The sequence below is a fragment of the Protomyctophum parallelum genome (genome assembly GCF_964188405.1).
Source record: "Protomyctophum parallelum genome assembly, chromosome: 19".
NCBI classification, from domain to species: Eukaryota; Metazoa; Chordata; class Actinopteri; order Myctophiformes; family Myctophidae; genus Protomyctophum; species Protomyctophum parallelum.
Genome location: NC_139717.1, coordinates 36,880,712 through 36,906,149, shown reverse-complemented (window position 1 = coordinate 36,906,149; position 25,438 = coordinate 36,880,712). Strand labels below are relative to the sequence as shown.

Below are 25,438 nucleotides of genomic sequence, written 5' to 3'. Positions count from 1 at the left end.
TATGCAAATTCAGGCACACTTTCCTTATATAATGCCTAATTTGCATATTTAAATGTACAATTTCAGAAAACTTGTAATACAATAAATCATTGTCTTCAAGTTAAGTAATCAACTGCAGACTTTTCATAACTATTTCTTAAATTCTTTCATCCTATTCACCTATAATGTATATAGGTGAAGATAAATATGAAAAAGCTATTCCTGTGTAAGGGTTATCATACATTAATTTACTTATATTGACCCTATAAACTAAATAATATGATATGTCTTTGCCCTCTCATTTGAAAATCATGGCTCACTTTTGGAGCTCTGGCAATGTGTCACCTGTGACATCTAGAAGAAAAAATTATAAATGGTGGCAGTTGGATGCTCCATCAGATGCAATATTTACAAGAACTTTCATAATCAATGGCAACATAATCTGACAATGATTTTAAACTTGAATTTATTTATTACCTCCAATACATTGTGTACTTGAGCAATGACAACTAGGCAGTTAAAAAAATACAGTACACTTAACTTAAATTTAAAGCATTATAAAGCATACCTATGGCATACAAGAATAACTTTCCTAAAATGTACATCTTTACAAAGTGTTTACAGGTAAAATGTAAATTAAAAAAAGAAAGAAAAGTGCAAAAAAAAGAGTCAATGAAGACCGACAATCCCCACCAGTGAAACAGAGGACCAACATGTACAATGAAAATATAAAAAGAAACATACTTCATATTCTTAAGTTGTCTTTGATGCATATTTCTTGAACTGAACATTAGACGGTGAATTGTGCATTTCCAACTTTGCAGTGTGTGATATAAAACATTTTTGATAATATTCACAGTATTTTAATTAAATTTGGCAAGTGCCCCGGCATCCAAATAAAAACAGCCTTTTTTTAATAAATAGATTTTACTTTCATTTACAAACTGTCTGTGACTTGTGCTAACAGTGAAATGGGGCTGGGATCCGTTCTTTCAAATAAATAAGATGTTTTAAGTGACTTGTTCAACATGAACTAGTGTTGGTTGTAAATACTGGGTTTACTTCAAGGGGAAAAATGAAACAACTAACGTGTTTATGTGAACACCATTTAATTTAATTTAATTGAAAACCAAACTGTGACTTTGTTCAGAATTCGAACATAATTCGGTCAATCAGGGATAGTGTGCATGCAGTATCAGTAGTGTGACAGTAGGGAGTGTCCCATTAAGTAAACAAAAGTAAACAAAGCATAAAGTCTATTTGTTTGAGTTTGGAAAAAACTAAACAAAAACAAAAGTACACCAAATACAGTACTGTGGTTTAACTTATACTCCTTAATGTGCTCCTCTGTGGTCCCTGTTGAAGGTCAACTTTGCCGACAATGTCACAATGTTAAATAAAATGTGTCATTTTACATACACTGTTGGTGGCATTTTACCAGCGTCTAGAGACTCTCAAGACACAAAACACATTGAGTGCTTTTATGACAAATGTTCACATGTCCTCCTCACAATAGACAGGTTAAACAAGAATAGGTGAAATGATCTGAAATCACACTTTAACAACAAAGTAAAAAAGAAACATTCTCATGTTGAGATACACATTTCATTTTTTTGACGGAAGCCCGGGACCGATTCATCTTAAAACAAAAACGAGTTACTCGATTCAAAATAAATATGAAGTCCTACCTCGCTTACCAGATCTGAAATATCAACATCTTGTATCCATTTTAAAGCATGACACCCTATGGATGGTGGAGGTGTTGGAGCGCAATACCATTGACAACAAATAGCACAACTTTGTACATGCCCATTATTAGTTATATTCAATCGAGAGGATCTCATAATAACCTAAATGTTGTTGTTTTTTTAAGTTGCATTGGTTGTTTTACCATTATTGCTGAGCTGTAAAATAGATTTTTGCTACATTTCTATCCTGAGTAGCAAACTGCAGATTTCTCAAGCTGCCTGTTTGAATTGTTTGACAGTGTTATAACATTTAAAATGCTAGCTACCACTGAAAATTAGACACAAGGAGCATCTCTCTTATACAGGTTAAGATTAACTAGCAGCGTAAAAATGCTTAAAATAATCTCAATGGTAATTAAAGGGTTTGTTTCAAAATCGAGGTTCACTGGGGTCAAACTTCGTAAAGGAGACAACATGATCCAACATCAGTTGAAGAGGACTGCATAAACCTTTTCCACCTGTTATTTAACCCTTACGGTAAATCACACAGAAGATAGTCGATGTTGGAAGTGCTAAGGCAGCTCACATGCAGGATTTGGCATGTGCTACTCTGACCGTGTGAAGGTCAGGCAGTAACTGTATTGCATGTAACAGCAAGGATATGTAACAATGCAGGCTTCTACATATAATCTGGCAGCACTCAAAGGAATTGCAGGGGAAGCATCACATTTGTGCAGTATCAGTAATTAGTAAGTCTTTTGTATTCTGCTGTGTTAGTAATGGCACAGGCATCCAGGCAGAGCTGCAGAGTCCCTTTTTTGTAATTTATTGTATTATTGCTTAAGCTGATACAGGTTTGGCTTTCACTTGGTCAGGCGAAGCTGCTGGAGCTCAGACAATGGAACTTGTCCCTCAGTGATTGGACGATATTGGGCTGGCTCTGCTGGGGCTCGCTCCATAAGTATTTCTCCAGTTGCTTCCGCTCCAGAGAGCTCAGCGGGTGACAGGAGTGCGCTGGCGTGCACGGCAGACTCTGGGACTGCAGAACGAGCCCCCGGCTCTGATCCAACGTGGCCAGCCCGCTCGGCTCCCTCTCGTCCTCGGAGCGGATCTCCACGTAGTCATCGTCGTCGTCGTTGTCCCTGAAGTTGGCCAGGTAATTGTTTGTGGCCGTCAGCACAGCAGAGGCCCTGTTCAACACCACCACCTGCCGACTGTCCTGCAAGGTGAGCTCAGGCTGCCCGTGGCTGGACCGCTCCGGGAGGCTGCTCTGCCGTCCGGCCTGGCCCAGACTGGGGGTGTGGAGTCTCTCGCGGGACAGTGCGGGAGCAGTTGCAGTGGTGATCGAGACAAACAAGCCGCTGTTGTCCATGTCCTGCTGCCGGTCGCCCAGAGCATTGACTGACTTACAACGACTGGGGGAAGTCTTTGAGTTGGAGGAGGAGGAGGGGGCATTAAAGGTCGGATGTCTTTTTATGGAACTGTACACGTGATCCTCTTTGTCGCTGGGCGTCGGCACGCAGGCGCTCCACCTCTGGGTCGGTGGCGTGGTGGGAGGGGGAGGGAGGGTCTTGAAGGCAGGGTCGGAAGAGGAGGGTGTGAGTTTGCGCTGGGGGGTGGAAGAGGCACAGGCTTCCCCAGCCTCACTGGTCAACGACATGAAGCTGGCAAGCTCTCCGTTGCTGTAGGTGGAATGGAGCCAGTCGTCCTCCAGGAAGGACTCTGGCATGGAGGTAGAGGAGGGCAGGCCTGAGTGGCTGTCCTGTAGAGCTGAGGAGGTCTGGAACCCCACCTGGTCATAGAGCTGGGAATACTCTGCTATCCTGGCACCTGGAGAAGCAAGAATCACTTTAATTCTTAAATATTAAAATACATTTTATTCTCAAACAATTTAGTTAAGCCATGTCTTAATCCCTCAAACATAACACCGATCATTTAATTTGGAGAACCAAACACACGTCATAATAAGAAGTTAAAATGTGTACATTATTGTTAGAAACCATAACATTTTTTAAATCTACCTATGGCTGCGCCTCCCTGCTTCTTCTCTTCTAAAATGTCTGCCAGGTCTTTCTGCTTCTTCTCAGCCCTGGACCGACTGCAAGGGTCACCTGGGTCCATACTCCTCATGCGCAGCAGCTGGTTGGTTGGCTCCATACTCTTCATGCGCAGCAGGTGGTTGGCTTTTTTGATCTTCTGGCTGTACTGCCGCGCCATGTTGAACACACGGTTTTTGGACTTATCCATGAGCTCCTGGTCCACGGACTCACCCAGGAGGAGAGAGGAGGAAGCCAGGGGTGAGTGCAGGCCCGCCAGTTCCCCAGGAAACAGGCTATGGAAGTCCCCGAGGGAGTTCTCGTTCTGTGGGGCGACCGGGGAACTCTGGGGGAGCTCTACCAGATCTTCGTCCTCCAGGCGGAAACTGCCGCTGCTCAGACGGGCCAGTCTGGTGCGCATGCTCTTCACAGTACCAGGTGTGACGGGCAGCGGAGGGGCAGGGAGACCGCTGTCCTCTCCTTCTACAGTGCCTTTTAGGGGCTCAGGGAAATTGATGACTGGGATGTTGAAAGTGGGCATTGTAGAGATGGGCGGGGGAGCAGGTTGATGTGACGGAAGACTCTTGGTAGGGGACGAACGCGCCTGGGGGAAAACTTCAGAAGGTTTCTTTTTAGGGCTGCTCTTGGCTGCAGGTGCCTTCTTCGGCGACTCCCGACTGCTGACGGGGAAGGCGGCAGGCAGTCGGTCTGCTTTCTTCTCGTTGACCTTGATGTAGTTTTCCAGGTCGTTCCAGATCTCGTCGACCTGCTCCGACATCTTGTCGCCGGCGTGTGAGCGCTGAGAAAATGTCTCTGAAGCAGACGAGGAGGAATAGTCTGGTTCTGACGAACACGTGACAGGATGAGAGGGGTCCGTTTCTTCAAAGTCCCCGAAATGGAGGCTCTCCTCAGACACGAACCCTCCGAGGCTTTCAGTCAGGTCTGGCTCAGAAGCCAGCAGACTGTCCCTCTGTTGTTCCTGTTTGTTCCCGTCACTAATTCCCTTCAGATCTTTTGGTGGTGGTTCCCTGAAACATATGGTGTCGTAGATGTTTTCCTCCTCCACTATCTTGAGCTCACATGTCCCAAACGGTTCTGTCTCCTGCGTGGAGGACCGGTTGCTCTCTGAGGAAGTGTCCGGTTCTATCCTAGATTCTGCTGCCTGGACCCCTGGAACATCATGTACCCCTCCTGTCTTGACCTTGGCACCCTGTGTGTCTTTAGAGGCCTCATGGTCCCTCCTGATGAGCCCCATGCTCTTTAGGTCCTCATAGCTGATGTTGTCGTAAACGTTCTCAATGTCATCCATCGTGAGCTGTTCTGCAGAGGACGACCCAGAGATTTCATTGCTGGATGATTCGGTGTGGATCACTTCAAGGTCGGCGAGATGGGGCTGTCCGTCGCCAGGGCTCTGTCGGCCCTCGGTGGCCTTCTCCCCCGCGCTGCTCGCCCTCCGCAGAACTCTGCCCCCGCTGGGCGGTGGGTCTACCTGCACGGTGGGCACTTGCTCCACGTGCCAGCTGCAGGGCCTGGCCGACCTGGCCGGCGAGGAGGTGGCCTCCGATGGCGCCGGGGGCGTCTCCGGCTCCATCACACTGTGCTCGGTGGGCACAAACATCTGGTAGATATCCTCTTCCTCGTCGTCGGGTTGCATGGTGAGCTGGCGCGTGGGGAACATGGCCCTGCGTGCGCTGTGGTCAGCCCAGATGTTCCTGACCGACTGCTCGCCTCCTGGGACCATTAGCGGGGTACGTGGGGACTCAGGAACGTCCTCCATCACGTGAGGAGTCCTGATGAGTGGCGGGTGGTTCACCAGAGTCTCTCTCGCTCTCTGAAAGGAAGAGTGAAGAGCATCAGAATGAATTCTAAAAGGTAGAACTACTAGTATATTTTGCCTAGTAATGATCAGGCATACAGTATACCAGTATACCTGTAGGTCTGAGGTACTCATATTGAAGGTCTTCCATTGGTCTATGCTATCGACAGATGCCTGAGGATTCAGTCTCTTCCTGCTGCCCTTACCAGGGACTCGCAGCCTCTTCCCTCCTCCCTGAAAAACAGACTTACATTCTTAACAGAAGCACTCAATTTAAGAGACGTTACTTTATTAATGTTAATTTGGTCAGGACAATGCACATTCAAGTTTATTTATGTAGGACATATACAGTACACATGATTAAGTGTAAATATACCGGATTTAGCGTAAGCTCATTTCCATCCGTAGGACCTCTCCAAAACATTAAAACAGACAGACTTACAAAGCTTAACTAGAGTATAACTACTCTATAAAATGTTATAAGTGGTCTGGTTACTTTTTTAACCACTGTTTTAATTGACCCTTGGATGTTGTGGGGGTGGGGCTTTCCCTTAGTATAACTGGACTTGGTCAGTCTAATTGAGTCACAATCATTGTGGACACAGGCCTCACTCACCAGGCCACTGTCGTCTTCATCGTCAGCGTCCTGCTGATGTGGCTCCTCCCCTTCTCTGTCACTGTGGTCATAGTGGTCACCAGGGTCCAGGGACTCCTGTGATTGGTTGATAAGGCTGCGACTACGACCAATAGTGCCCAGAGCCAGCTGGGACACCGGAGACAGCAGGGTGGCACCAAGACTCGTCCGCTGTAGAGGAATGAGTTTACAGCATTTTGAGAGTTATTATATGATACTGTATACACAATATATATTACATGCCGTCTGCTAAATGCCTATATTGAAATGATATAATATGAGTGTGTGTGTGTGTGTGTGTGTGTGTGTGTGTGTGCTGTACATGTGTGTGTGGTACATGTGTGTTTGCGTGCATGAGTGCAAATGTAGCAGACTCTAACTCACAACTCACCTTTTGACCGTCTGCGTTGGCACCGCTTTGTTTTGGACCCTTCAGTAATTTGGACAGAGGTTCTGGAGGAAGGAGTTGAGAAATGTAATGAGTGATCATTGATCAATGGACAAAAAGTGTTCTGTTCTTCTGTCGGAATGAAAGCCGGCGTCTCACCTTTCCTGCGGGTCCTACGCGGAGTAGGGCCCTCTTTTGTTTGAAGGGAGCCCTTTTTGTCACCATCAGGGCTGTATTGAAAACCTGGCATGGCATCCATCTCCAGAATGGCTCGTTTGGCCTAGGGTTTAAGATAACAGAAGAGGGCATAAGACAGAAGTGGTGAACATGCGGAATGCCTCTGCACTTCAACACTAGAGGGCACCAGAGTACAGTCTTCAGTCAGCCAAATAATGATGAATTAGTTTTCATGCATCTGTGTTCATGTTTTGACACTGTAAAGCCTTTAATGCGCTGTACAATGAGCCGCCTCAACAACTTGCTTTGGGCCAAAGTGATCATATTTCCACCTTTCCAAAAAACAAAGACAACAGCTGCGCAAACATTACACTACTAATAATGTACTTGTAATGGAGAGTGGAAAAAAGGAAGGAAAAAAGGACAGAAAAACAGTAGCAGAGAGGAAACAAAACAGCGGGCAACATTCTACGATAGTTCCAAAATATCCCACTATCAGTGGCGTAGTCTACCGTTATACCCTATATACGTAGTACACCATGCCGAGGTTTCGGAAAAAAGGCATATCCTGTCTGCTAATCATTTCATAGATTGACCACGTGCGAGCGTCTGAGAAAACCTAGGCTCTACAGCACTTCCCACTATGTAACTGTTCACATCATCAGAGATGGAAAGCACCGGCGCTGACCTTGGCTGGGATTTTGGCCGGATGGTTTTCAAGTATCAGCCTCTTCAGGTGTAAGATCCACATGCGCTTATCCTGCTGTGATTTGGCCTGGGGGAGCGGAGAAAAGAAAAGAGACCACCACGACACAACACAGATGAGAAGACGATAAGACGTTGAGAACGATCATGAGGAGATTAGCCTGAGAAACATTTGGAACATGCCCTTCTTGTGCTCCGCTCTCTTCTAAGGCTTCCTTATGTAACACAGATTACTTCTTCGGGCGCTTCTGCAGAACCCTGTGGTTACGAGACAAGGGCTGACATTAGACCCTAAACACGTCGACGTGTCTGAGCACTTGGCCGGTCTACTCAACAAAGACACACCTGTGAACTCTTGTTCACTTCGGCTTTGCAGCTATCCATCTTACACACTAGACCACTGTTTCCCAAACAGAGGGTTGGCATGTTTGACCCATTTGTATGGGTCACGGCATTATAAAAATATATATTATATATTTTCAAAAAAGTAAAAAAAAGAATTATAATAATAATAATTAAAAAGACATTTCAAAACTTTTGTCAAGAGAATTTCATGAATTAAAAAAACAAATCAAAGAAATGCCATTAATAAAAAATAATAACTTAAGTAGTGAAAATAGGTGATTTACGAGCCAATCAGAAATTTTCACTATAATTTGGTTCCCATGGAGACATCAGGTTTGTGAGCCCTTGCAGTAGACTACTGTACAGGGAATGACAGTAAGTTGACTGACTTTTGTGATGCTGTGTGCGCTTGCTTTGTAAATCTATTATGCACACTGTATATTTAAATATGTGTTTACTGTACCTGTACTGTGTGCTGTAGTTTGGGGTTTTTGTAATGGAACACGCTAAAACTCAGTGGCTCTTTAGGGATGACCTCCACCAGCATCAGGTTACAACACTGCAGAAACAGAGAGGACAGGTTGACAGGGTGAGAAAAACAAGTCAATAAGAGCATATTTTCGCTGTCGTGCGGAAATGTCCAAAAACGCTACTTTTCAAGAAATGCTCCAATGTAATTATTATTTACTCGCAACACAAGCTCTTGTTAATACTTTGCATTGGTGAAATATTTATAAATCCCATATACACACTTTCAAAAAAAGAAAAAAAAGAAAAGAAGAAATCACACCTGTGTGAACTGAGTGCAACTCCCCTCTCCCCCTGCCTCCCTCTCTCTCTCTCTCTCTCTCTCTGTAATTATCACTAGGCAACAGTGCAACACTATCTCTCTCTCTCTCTCTGTTTCTGGCACAACAGCGCCACTTTTGTCCCTACTGGTACTCGTAGCCACACACATAGGTTAACACATAGGTTAACACTTAATCGGACATTGCTGTTCCTTGGAGTGGTTGCACCACTCAAAAACTGCATAATGTTTTGATCTTGGAGATCTCTCTAGGTTCCTGCTGGACATCAACGATGTATAAAGTGCTCATGGTGCGTAATGTTGTCCAGTGAAGTGAGTGAACTGACCAGGATGTGAGCCTTGTATGTGTAGGACTCCTCGCGCTTCTTGGTGATGAGCAGCAGCTTGTCGAACAGGAACAGGCTCCTCTCATTCTTGGCCCTCTGCAGCCGGAACGTCCCCTCCAGAACCAGCTCTCCGTAGCCGATCAGATCAGGGCCCTTCCAGTTGGTCAGCAGGCTCTGGATCTCCTACAGAGAAGAATAGGAGAGAGGGGAGAGAGAGAGAGAGATACAAATGAAAAGAAAGTAACAGATGCTTATAAGTTTCTAACTTAATTGTAAAACCAAGTAATTCAATTTGATTGGACAGAAATTACATGGAAACAATAAATTGAACGGCAGAAAAAAGAACAATGTCAAAGGTAAATGTACAAGGCAAAATAAAAGTGAAAATACCCAAAAACTAGACAAAAACACAAAAACATTTAGCCCCACCCATTTTTCCAGACAGTCTGAGTAAATGCTTCCACAGAATCCACACACATTCCTGTAGCATTTGGCCATTCTGGCTCCCAGCTGATAAAAGAAACAAGTTTCCCTTTTATGTGTCGTCCTTATGCAAGGCCTTCATTAGCCCTGGTGGAAAACGCAAGGTCGTTGCACAAGATGTGGGGAGGATCAGAGGGACAGGCTCATTTAAACCCGTTGTTCTTTGTGAGGCTGTATAAAAATGTTTTGCAAAGACTTTTGTTTCATCACAGAGATAATTTGAGCCACAGCAAATCTCTGAGATACAAAATGAGGGTATTGCTAGTACACACTTCTCTTGCCGTACAGAGCTTAAGTTTCTTTTCAGTTGGAAGTTTAGCTCCACCAGTGATAAGGCTTGGCAAGTTAAAGGAGAACTCCGGGGTCGCTGATTTCTTATGATGATAACTTAATCATTAACATCTCTAGCGTGTTGAAGCTCTGTTTGCTAGCCCCCCCCCCCCCCCCCCTCTCTCTCTCTCATATTAGCAAACAACAGTGCAGCACTATCTCTCTCTCTGTAGTCATACTGGTGCTCACAGTCACATAGGTGCATGGGTGGGTTAACGTCACATAGGCGGACACATAGGTGAACACGGACATTGCTGTTCCTTGGAGTGGTTGCACCACTAAAAAACAGAGAGATGTGTTGTGTAAGCGGCGACCACCGTTGAGTGACGTCATGTTGTAGTTTTCGGTGGTCACCTCTTCAAAAACTGGACTATCAATAGGCCTTTAGATGGAAGCCCACTTGGGACACATTTTTATGACTTTTTAAAAAATAGCAGATCTACAAGCTCGTAGCGCTATTTTTTCAATAGTTAAGGTATAACCTAATGCTTAAAAACGCCAAAAGGGGTTCCCGTACAGAATGGGTCAATGATGGAATGGAACTGACTGAACCACAACACACCAACCATTATGATTGGTTCTGGGTGTCTTAAAGACGGATTTCAGTACCTGTAGTCTAACGGCGTGCTCGTGCTTTCTCTTCATGTCGTTGATGTGCCAGGCCACTCTCTGCATGGTGTCAATGGCCTCCTGCACCACCTCGTATGTCTCTGTGTCCTTCTCCATGCGGTTGGCTATCTCCTGCACGGCACACACACACACACACACACACACACACACACACACACACACACACACACACACACACACACACACACACACACACACACACACACACACACACACACACACACACACACACACACACACACACACACACACACACACACACACACACACACACACACACACACACACACACACACACACACACACACACTCAAAGTTAACACTTTCCTTTATGATTAGGACAAAAAGACAAAAAGGCAGACATGTAAATCAGGAGCTTATGTGTCTGTACATTGTGCACGCACGCACACACACACGCACACACACACACACAGTACAAGCACAGACAGGGCACCAAATATTGTCTAAGCAATTTGGCCTCTCCACTGTAATCATGCCATGTCCTCGATTGCCTTGCAAACCATCTCCTGTGTTTAGTAGGGTGCGGGCAGCAACCAGAGGCCAGTGAGGGGAACGCAAAATGGGGGCGACGTGAATATTTTGGGAGATTGAATGCATGCAAGTGTGCACATGTGTCCTTTAAAACTAATTTACTGCCACCCGTGATTCAGTGTAATGTCCATCACCGCTGCCCGTAGCAGCAGGTTCTTTTAAAACCCCAAAATTCACCCCAAATGAACTGAATGAACAAAATCGCCTACGGCTAATTTGGCGATCGTAACTTTAAAAGTAATCACAAGCGTTAATATTGTAACCACGAGGTAGATCTTTGTAATGATGTTCTGTTCAATCACCTCAATCTGAGCCTCAATTCAGATAAAAACGCGGCCAAAGATCGCACTTATAATGGAAGTGGACGGCGGGGAAACATTTAATTGACGGACCACAGCGGAAGAGAGTGTCGCCTGGTGTCGGAGAAGCTACTATACGGTAGATATAAGAGGCAATTCTGAAAAAAAGAACGAAAAAAGAAAACCTGACGTCAATGGCAGCGAGCGCCATTGGCAAAAAAGACGTCATCGGCAGTAAATGAGTTGTGTGAGTTGAGTTGGTCACTTGGGAATCGGAAGGTTGCCATGTTCGATCTACTACCCCCCCTATACTGAGTTAGTGTTGTCCTTGAGCAAGGCATTGAACCCCTTAAGGCTACTGATGAGCAGGTCGGAGCCTTGCATGGTTGCACGGTTTCCCCCCCGAATGAATGTGTGTGCGAATAAGTGCAGTGCAGTACATTGCAAAGTGCTTTGGATAAAGACGCCATATAAAAACCTTTTGGCATGTACGTGCGTCAGACAGACAGACAGACAGACAGACAGACATACGTGTAGCAGTAGGTGGTACTTGAGAATCCTCTGCACTGGCTTGAGCAGGTAGGAGCCCAGGGGTAAGGAGTGCCTCAGAGACTCCTGGCGCTCGCGGAAGAACTTGGCCAACGCCTTGTTCCTCATGCACTCTGTTAACACAGCCACTGACCTGGGAGACGCAGGGAAGAAAAGGGAGATGTGTCAAGACAGACAAAAACAAACCCACTGAAAGCAGTACATGCTGTACTGAAACTATTTGATTTCATCCCCATAGAAACCTTGGACTTTAAAAGAAGAAAATGTAACCGATGAAGCATGAAAGGCCACACACACACGCACGCGCACACACACACACACACACACACACACACACACACGGTCCAACAGAGCGTGGTGTTTTGATGCTCTATTGAGACTCTATAGTATAGAGCCTTGTAAGATCAGAGTATTTAGTGGTCAGTGGATCTGCGTTACTGTGACCTACTGGGGAAGAAAGAGCCTTTTTTACTGGACAGGGGAGGCAGGTCAAGAGTGACCGTAGCGTTGTGTGAGTGTAGAAATGTGACTGCAGGAAAAAAAGAGAAGTTTGAGAACGAAAGTTGTGAGCTGTCCAAAAGTTGTCTGCGTGCGCGAGTGTGTGTGTGTGTGTGTGTGTGTGTGTGTGTGTGTGTGTGTGTGTGTGTGTGTGTGCACGCATGTCTAAATTCCATCAGGCTCCACACAGGCCTCACATTGTTCTGGAGGAAACCCGACCTTAAGAGCTCAGTGTGACCAAGATACATCTGCAGCCCTGGCTTCTGCGGTGGCGTGCACGTGTGTGTGTGTGTGTGTGTACACTCATGTGCATGTCCTTATGTGTGTGTCTGTCGTGTGTGACCTTGGTGGGGGTCAGCAGCTGTGCGAGGGTGTGGGAGAGGGTCTATCTCAACCCGTTGACAATGGCCCCTTTACACACGTGCACACACGTGCACACATGCGCACACACACACACACACACACACACACACACACACACACGCACAAACACACACACACACACACACACACACGATCTGCGCTCAATTAGTCATCATTAAGTTGTAAATAATGACTTGTATGTTTTGTCAAACTGCCTACAGAGCCGATCTACTTCAAAGTAGCCCGAAGGGAAGGTGTGTTCTCTGCTGATCAGTCAGCATTGTTGTGAAATACAGTGGGAGCATTAAACCGGAGTTATTGATTGAGTTATTGAATACTTTATTAGAAATGTCAGACATGTAAACAGCACGGGGTACAGTCAGACATTTAGCCTAAAAGATAACACAAAAAAGTCCTGGGGACTTGTTTCCATTATATACTCCATATATACTTTATATACTGTATATACGTTTGCACAACAAAACTGCCGATCTGTAAAATCACAAGGCAAAGGCAAATCAGGCATTATGTGCTAGCGCAAAGAATATTTTTTTACTGTGTGGGCACTTGTGCACATACAGTACATACATACAGGTACACAAACAAAGTATGCACGCACGCACGCACACACACACACAGTAAAACACACACACACACACACACACACACACACATCAGGCTGAGACACCCACACAGGTGGCCCACAATGCTGCGTTATTCAGACGACGTGAAATAAAACATTAAGGCCTTGAGGTACGATAAAGTGTCAACTATAATACCCATCTGTCAGTGTGTACGTTGTAACTCTGTCAATGGGTCCTGTATAAAAGAAGAGACAGGAATAGAGATAGAGAGGGAGGGAGGGAGGTAGAGAGACCCTGGGGCATAATTGTCAGTAGACACTTTGACTCCTGTGGAGGTGGCCTCTATAGCATGTGTCAGTCCTAGGGTAGGGAGCGTTTGACTGTGTAGGGAAGGGTAATGCCGTGGCTCAGTCAGTGTACACAATAGGCCTATAATGTGAGACGCTGGGAATGAGGAGATATCGGGATAGGGTGACAGGGAAGACGCAAGGATTGGGTATTATGCAGCGACAGGGCACCATGTACAGTATTGCCCTGTCTAGAGTGACAGGGCAATATAGCAATAAATGAATGTGCAAAGGAGTACAGTACACATTGTCCAATGCAGAGAGTGAGAGACAGTCAGGCTTCATGTGTGAGATAGACATACGCTATAGGTTGCCGTCTTACCGTGGATAGTTGGTGCAGTACTGCGTATAGATGTGGAATTCTTCACTCTGACAAACGATAAGCATAGAATTAGTCTGTGCATGCCTATAAATAAACAGCAAACACATAATAAATAAATAAACTACAACTGAAGAGTTGAGGCCTTTCAAAAAGTTGAGTGGGGAAAGCAAGATGACAGTGTGTTACATCCACTTGTGGTAAATCATTGCATGTTTGAGCTTGCAAGTGTGTCTTGCTCTGTGTGTGTGTGTGTGTGTGTGTGTGTGTGTGTGTGCGTGTGTGCGTGTGTGTGTGTGATTGTGTGCGTGCGTGCGTGCATCCACTTGTGGTAAATCATTGCGTTTGCAAGTGTGTCTTGCTCTGTGTGTCTGTGCGTGCGTGCGTGCGTGCGTGAGTAAGTGTGTGCGGTTGTACATAATGTCATGTGCTGAAAATGTTAAAGGTTAGAAGTTGTATGCTTTCACGTGTGTGTGTGTTCAAGCATGTGCGCACTACCTTAAATACTGTGTGTAAGCCCATGCATCTGTGGTCTATTTGGCTGAGCGTTGCTTTGGTGAATGGTCCATTTTGTTTTGTTTACAGGTCCACACAGTTCCGAGCCGGCAGACAAAGCCACCTCTCTCTAGCATCGGTAATTGAAAGTCCACCCTACAGTATAAGCTTATGATTAGCCCGTACGTCCCTACCTTTAAGGTTATGTTGCTACCAATAGTCCAGAGAGCTGGGATTAAATATCCCCACGTAATCCGCCCCTTTAATTGACCCCCTTTTCACCTTGCATGCCTGCCTCCCTGAACATCAAAGACATCAGGGACCGCACGACTTATCAAAGCTGGAATGAACGACGTGTCTCCTCTGTTCTCCCCCCCCCCCCCATCCATCCATTCTCCTTTTCATTTACTCCTTCCATCTGGATATTTACCTACCCATCACGATCACGTCATCTCTGGATCTTTTACCCATAAATATCCCGTATTCCTGCCTTATTCTAAATGCCTTTCCCTATACATTTTCCTTGAAGTTTTCTCCCACATCTGTTTGTGTTAAATCGCCTGTCCTTTCACAGCCCCCCCGGGCCCCGGCCCCACACACAACCTCCTGCAGGGCCTCCGCACAGGGTGCCCAGGGATGTCGCCCCCATGTGTTGCGTAACACAGGGAGTAAAATTGAACTTGTGTGTCTAAAAATACAACAGGCTTGGTCTGACACAGGAAGTGGTTGCTGGTTATCACAGGAAAACGGCATTATGAACACCCAGGTCAGATGATGGAAGACTGTCCTGATTCACCTTCACCCCCCCACCCCACACACACAGCCTATGGGTCCGATGCATGTGTTTATACATTTCTATTTAAACCGCAGCAAACAATCGCGTAGTTAATAATGGAGCAAAAATAGTGCTTCCGGCCACAAGATAGAACGAACACACACACACGTTGCATCTCTGAGGTGCTCCATGGGAACCGTTCTAAACATCTCTGAGGTTCTCCATGGGAACCGTTCTAAACATCTCTGAGGTGCTCCATGGGAACCGTTCTAAACATCTCTGAGGTTCTCCATGGGAACCGTTCTAAACATCTCTGAGGTGCTCCATGGGAACCGTTCTAAATTGAAGAGCAGAGCTCTCTCTTCGTCTCCAGCAGTCTGCTACCACAGACCAGGCCTAAACACAACCAGATGTGCCACCATTGATTTCTGATGACACACGCACACGCACACACGCCACACACACACACACACACTCTCTAATACCCCTAAAGGCATCCAAAACCACAGCAGGACTGCAAATTTGTACCCAGCATGCATGCAGGCACAGACTATTTACACACATGTGCGCCCACGCTTTGAACCCGGAGCTTTGAAACCAACCAGAAATAACCCACATCTTTAATATAAATCCCTTGTAAAATGACATGAACTTATAGGCGAGCTGCTGTATCCAAACACTGCATGAAAGCGTTCTTTTGCATCGTTCTTTGCATCTACATTCTAAACGTTTATGAAGATTGATGACCTAACCTTGAGTCCACTCTAGAAAATGGAGCCAAGAACAGCTCCGGATATGACTTTCTTAATGGCTTGGCTTTGATTGGTGGGGGACAAATCCCTTAAATGTTATGACATTGCACAGAAATAGATTTCTTCATGGTCATCACAGCAATAGGTTTTGCTGGTATATGGATTTGTCCCTAGAGTCTGGACATGGCGAATGAGTTTTAAAATTAAGTGCTGAAGCCATTTCATTTGTTGGTGCGATAAGGCCGTGATCTTGTTTTAATTGCGTTCTCCCTGCTTCAGTCAGCATGTAGCGACCCATAAAAGCCTTAGAGGCTTAGTCAACACATTTCACTGTAGGAGTGGAACTTGGGATCACCAGGATGGCCAATTATCTGAGAGGTGAGAGCAACAGATTTATGATCAGTATTCAGTACAATCTACTTCCCCTGCTTCAAACACTTTTCCTGCTCTGTGATTCTTGTCTGACTCCCAAGTCTGCTGAAGCAATTGCAGTTTGTGTGTGTGTGTGTGTGTGTGTGTGTGTGTGTGTGTGTGTGTGTGTGTGTGTGTGTGTGTGTGTGTGTGGTTTCTCTGGGTCTGTGTGACCATGACTAAGCTTCACAGAACACTATAGGTTCTCGTATAATTCAGCCCCTTTACCAGAAGTCAGGCTGATAAGAAGACTTCTGGTAAAAGGTAAAGAGTGAAAAGAAGACTGTTAACGCACGCATACGCACACACGCACACGCACACGCACACACACACACACACACACACACACACACACACACACACATGTCTCAGATTCACAAGGGCGTGATGGCCAGTGAAGACTACACAGATTTCCAGGCAGCGGTCTGGCTACTGACCTTACACAAGTGCATGACCTCATTAAACTCACTGACGCATCCATGCAAATACACACACACACACAGTCAGTCACACACATGTACACACACACACATACATACACACACACACACACACACAGAAAAATGCACACCCACACATACTCCGATGCGCAGAGATACCTTGAGCCAAGGTCTATCTACAGCTGTGTTATCAGAAAGGGCCCATAACATTTACTACTATTCCAAAAGCTAATCACGAAACCCACATGGGTCTCACAGTGCGTGTGCCAGATTAGCCCCAATAAAGTATTTCAGAACTTTATGACCACAACGTCAACACCATAATGACTTTTCACTCATTTGTATAGTAAATACCTAAAGATCACCAGCACCTCCAATAGGCCAGAGTAAAGCTAATTAAGCTAATTTAATATGGAAACGGATTGGCTGACTCACTGGTAGTAATCAAGCAAACAACTCATTAGTACCGTGGCCTTCTTTGCCCTTTACCAATTGGAAACATTCTCCCAAATTGGGTTTTAAATGGTGGCTTGCATCATTGTCTGCATCTTGTTTTGTTTATGGATTCCAGTTAATTGCGTAAGATGGCGGTGTGGTTAGCAGTAAAACAAGCATCTCGACAACAGCTACTGCATTTAGGAAGCCTGCATGACTGAACGACACTCACTTTATACGTGGCCAGACAGCTACAGTTACAGTGTGTTATTGTGTGTAATTGTGGTAGTAGAGAGTAGAGAGAGGGAGGGCAGTGTTTTAGAGGATGTGTTGGAATGTGGCTTGCGAGTTATCGTCATGGGACATGAATGATGATATAATAGTTTTTATGAGACTCGGAGGTGGCGAGACGCAGAAAGGGGAATTGGAGCCAGTGGGATATGTCAATATTTGGAACGCAAATATACGTATACGAATAATGGGGCAGCAGTGGATGGAGCAGCCGCCTGGGAAAGGGAAGGTCATGGTCATGGCCGCGATATAATGACCTCAGCTGCCTGACTCAGTGGCGAAACACCTGACTCGGTGGCGAAACACTTATCTGCATAAGCATATCGATAATCATGATATGATGACTGTCCACTACTGTATCAGAGGGACTGACTGTGTGTGAGATGCATGCTTGCTCATTTTGTTCTTATCTTTGTTTCCATAATCTGTTAGGGGTGTCATAGATCCACTGGTCTTACTGTAGCCTATATATTCCTGTGTGTGTAATAAAATGTTGAATGTATGTGTAATACGTTGTTGTGTTGGTATATGTTCTGGAACATTCCTGAAGAAGATCTGTTGATCGAAACGTCGAGCGCCCAATAAAACCCAGTGGAGCATTTCTAGCCAGTGTGGGGACTTTATTTTAATTTTATGCCAACTGTTGTTTGTCCTGCACCTGGGCACGGCAGTGGGCGGATGTGCGTGCGCTATAGAAATGCAGACCATATAATCCAGTACACAAATACAGTATACAGAGAGAGGAAGAAGCTGTGATTGCCTGTGAGTCCATATTTTCCTTCTTGAAGAACTACTTAAAAGTATCCAGTAAAGGGAGATGATTATACATTTGGACAGTCCTTAAAATTCCTCTGAAATTCTCCTTTTCCCCCTGCCAGCCCTCCTGCACTCGAGAATCGCATTCCACTCGTGCGCCTGTCCACTGTAAAAACACAGACAACACGGCTGGGCCAGACAGCTTTCCCTGACCTTATGCAAGGTTAGACGCACTGAATTATGTGCCAGTAGCACCCATCAGTATCCATTCTACATTTGATTTAGGCAACCGATCATGTTAAAGTTTTACAATTGCACAGCCAGCCATTTTCTTTATCCTAGTGTGTGAGTGTGCGCGCGTGCGTGCGCGCCTGTGCGTGCGTGCGCGCGTGCGTGCGTATGTGTGTGTGTGTGTGTGTGTGTGTGTGTGTGTGTGTGTGTGTGTGTGTGTGTACCAGCTGTTAGGACAGGTCTCAACAGGCTGGGGAGGAGTGCGACTGTGTGAGCAGGAAGTAAAGACAAGGCAGATTTAGTTCCTCACCTTGGCTACGAAGCACTCTGCGATGGCCACAGGGTCCGAGTTGCACTTCTCAAGGTCATGGAGCAGGTCTCTGGAACACACATTGACATGATAAAACATCAGTATTAGAGGTAGTACCTGCATGCTTGAACACACAAGCACAAGCATAGAACTGCTAAACCATTAACATTTACAGCACATTATGTAGCTACAATCTCTCTCCCACACACACACACACACACACACACACACACACACACACACACACACCCAATTCATCTGTCAGATTCAATTGTGGAAATAATAAAAACTGTCAAAACGGTTTCCTCGTCGTTCATTGTTCCAAACAATGTCACTAAATGTCAGGGACAAGAGTCACCATGAGTATAGAAAGCAGGTCCTAGGGCATCTTGCTCTAAACAAATAAGTGACTTCCATGTATTGAAATCAGGAGAGAGAGAGTGTGTGTGTGTGTGTGTGTGTGTGTGTGTGTGTGTGTGTGTGTGTGTGTGTGTGTGTGTGTGTGTGTGTGTGTGTGTATGCGCGTGTGTGTGAGAGTGCGTGCGTGCGTGCGTGCGTGCGTGCGTGAGTGCGCATGCGCATCTGTGTGTTTGTTTGCCTTTCCTATGGAAAACAATTGTGAAGTTATTGTTTCATGGTTGTTACATGAGGTCATTGTGACCGCTTTAAACAGCCTTTTATGTTCCTCTTTTCCAGGTTCTCATTGTGCGCCAGCTGAGAAATGAATAGGGTAGCGAAAGAGTGCGCGTCTGGACCACCATGGCTGATACTACCGTAGCCACCCAGAATGAATACCTAGACTCACTGAACTCATGCAAAGTTCAGCGTGGTGCCGTGGAACCAAATATGCAGACCGAGCCCGCACAGACACACAGACCACACGTGCACACACACACACCTGACTGCAACAACAAAAAATGCCCACAGCTGAAATAAACAGGTGCTTTGACTGGGTTTCAATGGCAGGAAGGAAATTAGGATGCTGGAGTGAGGACAGACAGGAGGCCGCCGACAGGCGCCTACTTGTGATATACATTACAGGTCTTTTGCCTACTCACACTGCGCTCCTCATGTGAATAGAGGACTGTTCAGCACTGTGTAGAGAGGTGGTTCTGAAACCTTTTTATTTCATAACTGTGAGTGTACAAATGGAAAAGGGTTCCATTTGTATACTCCCAGAGTTACAGACATGTACTGTATGTGTTCATTTAGAACCAAACCCCCCCCCCCAAACCCCCCCCCCCCCCCCAAGGAACCACAAAGAACCACGACTGTAAGGGAAAAGTTCAACCAGGCAGAGATGGTATAAGTATGCCTAAATTCATATTTAGAACATTTCTCAGATGAACAAAAAGGAAAAGGGAACCTTCTGAGAGCTTCATGGGCAAAGATAATCAACTTCAAAATCTCAAAATGGGTCAGAAAGACCCCACAGACACTCGAGTGTCTCTTGGCGAAACCGGGCGGGACACCATCGAGAAGCCCAGCGCCTAAAAAAATTGGAAAATCGTCTTCTATTCTTGAAAACAAGCGAAGAAGTGGCCTACAGTACACATCCGACACGATAGCGAGGTCTCTCAGTGCGTTTCAACCTAATCAGGCGTTCGTTAACACGAGTTTCCCGAGATGGCTGACACTAAACTGTGTGTGGGGCGCCGATGGCCTACAGTGGTTAAGGCGCATACCACATAGGCTTTAATGCCCGACGACCTTTGCTGCGTGTCACTCCCCGTCACTCTCCACTGCACTATCCAAATAAATACAGAATATAGCCCGCAAAAATGTGTGTGAGACGAGCACGTCTTCACGGGGATCGTGCCCGCTTGTCGCTCCGCCTGTCATGTCGCCGTCCCCTCCCTCCCTGCCTGCCCCGCTCCCCCTGGTGAAAATGAACCTCTAGGTGTGTCAATTGCTCCGCCACGCACAAAGACTATTACGGCGATATTACCATTATGCTTGTGATACACTATACTGTACATTATGGTGATGCAGCATTAACGGGGCTGTGCTGTACCTGTTAAAGTGGTGGATGTCTCGGATGTTGCCGAATAGAGAGCCTTTATCCTCTGCGCTCAGGGCCAGGCGAGACTGGTTACTGATACATTCCAGATAGTCCTGCAGACAGAGGGGGGGGGGGGGGGGAGACGGTGTCAGGAGTGGTACACATCAAAGTATGAAGAAGGAAATCCAATCAGCAGTGATGTGTGAGCGACTGTACACAATAAAAAAAGCATTGGCGTTAACATAACTCTGAAGAGTGTACACGTGCAACGAAGCAGCAGCTGGAAAAAGTACACAATTCTTTTTACTTAAATGTAAAAGTATCAATACTCTAATGTAGTAGAGTATTGTAGTAGAAATATTCTGTTACATGTAAAAGTCAGGCATTTAAAATGCACTTGAGTAAAAGTACAAAAGTATTGGCATCAAATTAAAGGTATATTCAGTGATTTCACTCAAAAAACCTTAGGTTTCGTTTTTGGCTGTGGGACCCAGCCTTTCGTCCAATCAGGATAGAGTCAAAAACGAAACCTAAGGGTTTTTGACCCCCAGGGGTTAACTGGGGACAGGGAGGAACTCCTTATATGGCCAGCACACTCTATAGTAGGGAGGATTATCACAACAAAACAAAAAAAAAGTGATATTTGAATTAAGTGAAATCACTGAATATACCTTTAATGTACCAAATGTAAAAGTACTCATCATGCAGAATGTCCCCTTTTCAAAATATTTTGGAAAATAGCAGATCTACAAGCTCACTGTGAGCTTGTAGATCTGCTATTTTCAAATGGCCCCGAAATGTATTAGCCTGGCCGCAGCCAGACCTCATCTGCCGACTGCCCCTAATGCATAATTATGCATATTGCCCGAGGCAGCAGCGCAGTGGTATATTAGACTGAAACTTTGTGTATACATACAGTATAAAACGGTAGACTACAACAATGCCAACGAGACGGACGGTTTGCTGTGTTTCACGGGGGTGCTTATTTTTGTGGAAACAGATTTAACTCTCCGACTTATCTCTAGCAGATCACATGCTATACACGCCCAGCTTTCTCTCTGCGAGACAGAGACGGGTAGACGAGGCAGGTATTTCTGTATGTGGCATCATTTGCAGCTTTTTGGAGATAAAAGACAAAAAATGGAGAGGAAGGGAGAACGTTCCCCCCCCCCCCCCCGACAACTACCCTTTCCTTTTTCTCTTCCTCCGTCGTGTCTCTCTTTTCGTCTGTCTCGCTGACAGATGGGTTAAGTACTGATAGCATCTATACCTGCAGGCTATTAATTTAACAGTTACCAGGCGAGGTCCTGCCCCCAAAACACATCAACGCGCCAGAAACAAAGGTGCCATTGAACACAGCCACACATTGAGTATCAATCAATTCATTCACTATTCTTTACACTTTCAGATTTAAATTGGTACTCTGGATTTAGCTGTGCACACCCCAATCATGCAGTTGAGTTTCAAGCACAGTAATGGTTTTCAAACCACACAAACGTCTGCAGTTGGGCAGGACCAAGACATTACAACATAGAGAAAAGTACTGGGCTAGCCCACAACATGTACAAACACACACCCGCAGATCACTTAAACACGCACATGTCTGTCTGTCTCTGTGTGTGTCTGTCTGTCTGTGTGTCTGTGTGTGTGTGTGTGTGTGTGTGTGTGTGTGTGTGTGTGTGTGTGTGTGTGTGTGTGTGTGTGTAAAGGCAAAATAAAGAAAATGTGAGAGAGAAACTGAGTGCGTATGGCTGCACCTGAGTGGTATGTCTGCTGCTGTGGTTACGTTTCCCAGTCATGGTTTTTAGTTATTATTAGTCTTCATTATTAAGAGTGTGGAATATTGTGTGCCTCACCCTGGCACGCTGGCACTCAAATCACTGGATTGTGTTATTTGTTGGGTGATATTCCCACGAGCAGGGAGGGACAGACAACAAGAGAAAGGAAGGAGAGAAACAGAAAGACAATGAGAGGGAGACATATAGAGAATGACAGAGAGCATTGAGCAACAGAGACTACTCATAGTGTAATGTGGTCCCTGTTGCTGCCGAACCGTACCCCGTTGTCCCGCACAGGGTGAAGACAACCTCTCCTCCGAATCCTTTTCACTGGACAGCATGCCTTTCACTGAGAGAGTGCAAGCGTGCAGACTGCAGAGGTTCCTGCCATCTCCCTTCCCCACTGCACAAGGTGCACAAGGTGCCCTGACTGACTATAGTCTCGCGTAGCCAGCCTTCAACAGTCTCCGAACGCTATATAGAGACTGGAACTACACCTCCCGAAATCCGAGCAAGGAAGCTATAGCTATATCTAAGCTATAGCTAGCAAGGGGGTGCATACTTAGTTTAGACTAGTCATTGGTTAGACATGGGTTAAGGTTAGGTTTAGGTGTGCTGCCCCGTGGGAGGTTAGGTTTAGGGTGAGGGTTTGAGATAGGTTGTAGTTGTAGGACTAGTAATGACTGGTCTAACCAATGACTAGTCTAAACCAAAAACTGTCTAAACTAAGTACTGCACCCGCTAGCTCAAGCTATAGATGCTTAGATGATTTCGATTTATATTAGGATAGATTTGTGCGACTGTAAAGACAAAATGGAAGTGGGGAGGAGACTTCACTTCCGCTTTATCGGCTTGCTCATGATCAAAGCTTCCGTTCTCCAGACTGTATGATCGAGGCATTTGAAAATTGTCTTTGTTCCCCACTTAGAATAAACCTAAACCAGAAATCTAACCTAGTAATTTGAGTAATTCTAGTAAGTATTTTAGCAACTTAGTCTTACTTTTAGTAGCACATTCTGATTTAAGCTCAGTTTTTGAACAGTCCATTGAACTTTAGTTCTAAACTATCTAGTCTTAGCCAACAAAAAATTAACACTGGCATAAAATAAAACATAATTGCTCAGACTCTTCTTCAACAAAGATGGCAAAAGCAAACATTCTTTGTTCTGTACATACAGTTGTATGGTACAAAACACTGAAGTCCTTAAAACCTAACGCTAACCCTAAACCCTAAGGTAGGGTACATAGAACCTGGGGAACATAGGGATGACCCCTTGTGGTGGCCTAGTGTTTTAACTTTTAACCCCTACACCACCCAGACCATTCACATGCACATGTATTTCACATACTGATGGCGGCAGCAGCTATGCAAGGCACAAACAAGACACTTCAAATTGAAGGCTGTACTAAATAGCAGGGAGTTGACTGCAACACCCTCTGACGTCGAGTCTGCATTGACGCAGCGTTAACGCACACACACAACACTACCCCTAATGAACTTATCACACTGGCTTTAAACTAAACCACAGCGTGTGGTGACGTTAAAACTTTGTTTACTTTTTTATTAAATATGCTTGCTGTGTGAGGTTTTAAATGATTTGACATTTACTCATGCTCATCGTGACAACAGCTGGGCGAGAAAAAGCCTTCCTCAGAACAAAGATTTATGATGAGCCAAGTTGAAACTTGCAACAACTTGAAACAGAATTCCAAAAACTGTGGTTGGCAACATTATGAAACTGGACCGTCAACATCAAGGCACATTTTAATTCATCACCTCCATTATAGCAACAGTTAATTTCATGTTGTGTAATGTACTTCCTATTCTCCTGAATCTATTTAGCTGTATTCCGCTGCATTTATTTATATTAATATGTATTGTAGCTAATCAACTAGCAACTCTAGCACAGTCTCTGGGATATAAACAGCTGATGGGCCGTCCCTCCCAGATATGGGGATGAAAATGTTTGTGAAAAGTCTGACAGTAAATCCTGATAACATATCAATGTGCTTTGTTGTTTTCCTAACACTACATGAACTACAGTAAGGTGTTGTGATTCCATTGAACTACAGTAAGGTGTTGTGATTCCATTGAACTACAGTAAGGTGTTGTGATTCCATTGAACTACAGTAAGGTGTTGTGATTCCATTGAACTACAGTAAGGTGTTGTGATTCCATTGAACTACAGTAAGGTGTTGTGATTCCATTGAACTACAGTAAGGTGTTGTGATTCCATTTCGGACTTCAGTGCTCTGATTCTAAAAGGGCATCCCTGTGGCATATGGGAATATAACAGTTGCAAGAGCAACCGATAAACAAGATAAATGTGAATAGTGGTATTAGTGGTATCATAATACCCTCTGAAACTTAAGAGGGTAAGTGGAACATCATGAGACGCAATCAGCCTGCGTGAGACAAACTGCAACGGCCGACGGAATAATTCAGGCCGATTGTTCTCTATAACGGTCTAAGACGACTGTTGTCGTGGCTCGAGTGTCATGGCCGTCCATACCCTCCCCCTTGTTGAGGAGTGATCTCTAGAGACACTCTAGTAATGTGCTATAGCGGGAATGGACCCAAAACTGTCAGAAATATGTTTTATTTCACAACGTGACCAATTACAAAACAAATGCATATTTGCAGGTTAAGTATCGGGTTTGAAGTTTGGCCCTTTTTAGCAATGCTAGCGGTTACGTTTGAGGGTTGTGTCAGGGGGTCATGTTTAGGTTTTGGTTGGCCATCGGAGGTGATGCGTAAAGTGATGCTTTATTAGCCATGGGTCACCGGAGATGACCTGGCCTGCCCCTCTTCAATCAACACACTCAAGCAAGGGCCTGATGGGGGCATGACAATGAGCAGTGTTGTTCAGCTGCAGAGACACACACACACACACACACACACACAC

The 25,438-nt window shown here is 45.2% G+C and overlaps 1 protein-coding gene across 2 annotated transcripts in view; it reads right to left on the bottom strand.

Moving 5' to 3' along the window:
• Positions 1-426: 426 nt before the first annotated feature.
• LOC310877255 (pleckstrin homology domain-containing family G member 1) overlaps positions 427-25,438 on the bottom strand; it is a 52,762-nt gene continuing 27,750 nt past the window's right edge. For both annotated transcript variants that reach the window (XM_083791058.1, XM_083791057.1), the window contains exons 3-16: positions 20,767-20,867; positions 18,753-18,822; positions 13,860-13,906; positions 11,728-11,878; positions 10,325-10,456; positions 8,903-9,085; positions 8,232-8,327; positions 7,407-7,493; positions 6,701-6,821; positions 6,545-6,606; positions 6,136-6,324; positions 5,634-5,753; positions 3,689-5,534; positions 427-3,497 (exon numbers count right to left, since the gene is read on the bottom strand). In XM_083791058.1, coding sequence (XP_083647184.1) covers positions 2,539-3,497; positions 3,689-5,534; positions 5,634-5,753; positions 6,136-6,324; positions 6,545-6,606; positions 6,701-6,821; positions 7,407-7,493; positions 8,232-8,327; positions 8,903-9,085; positions 10,325-10,456; positions 11,728-11,878; positions 13,860-13,906; positions 18,753-18,822; positions 20,767-20,867 — 4,164 coding nt within the window. In that variant the 3' untranslated portion in view covers positions 427-2,538. The remainder of the gene's footprint in view (positions 3,498-3,688; positions 5,535-5,633; positions 5,754-6,135; positions 6,325-6,544; positions 6,607-6,700; positions 6,822-7,406; positions 7,494-8,231; positions 8,328-8,902; positions 9,086-10,324; positions 10,457-11,727; positions 11,879-13,859; positions 13,907-18,752; positions 18,823-20,766; positions 20,868-25,438) is intronic.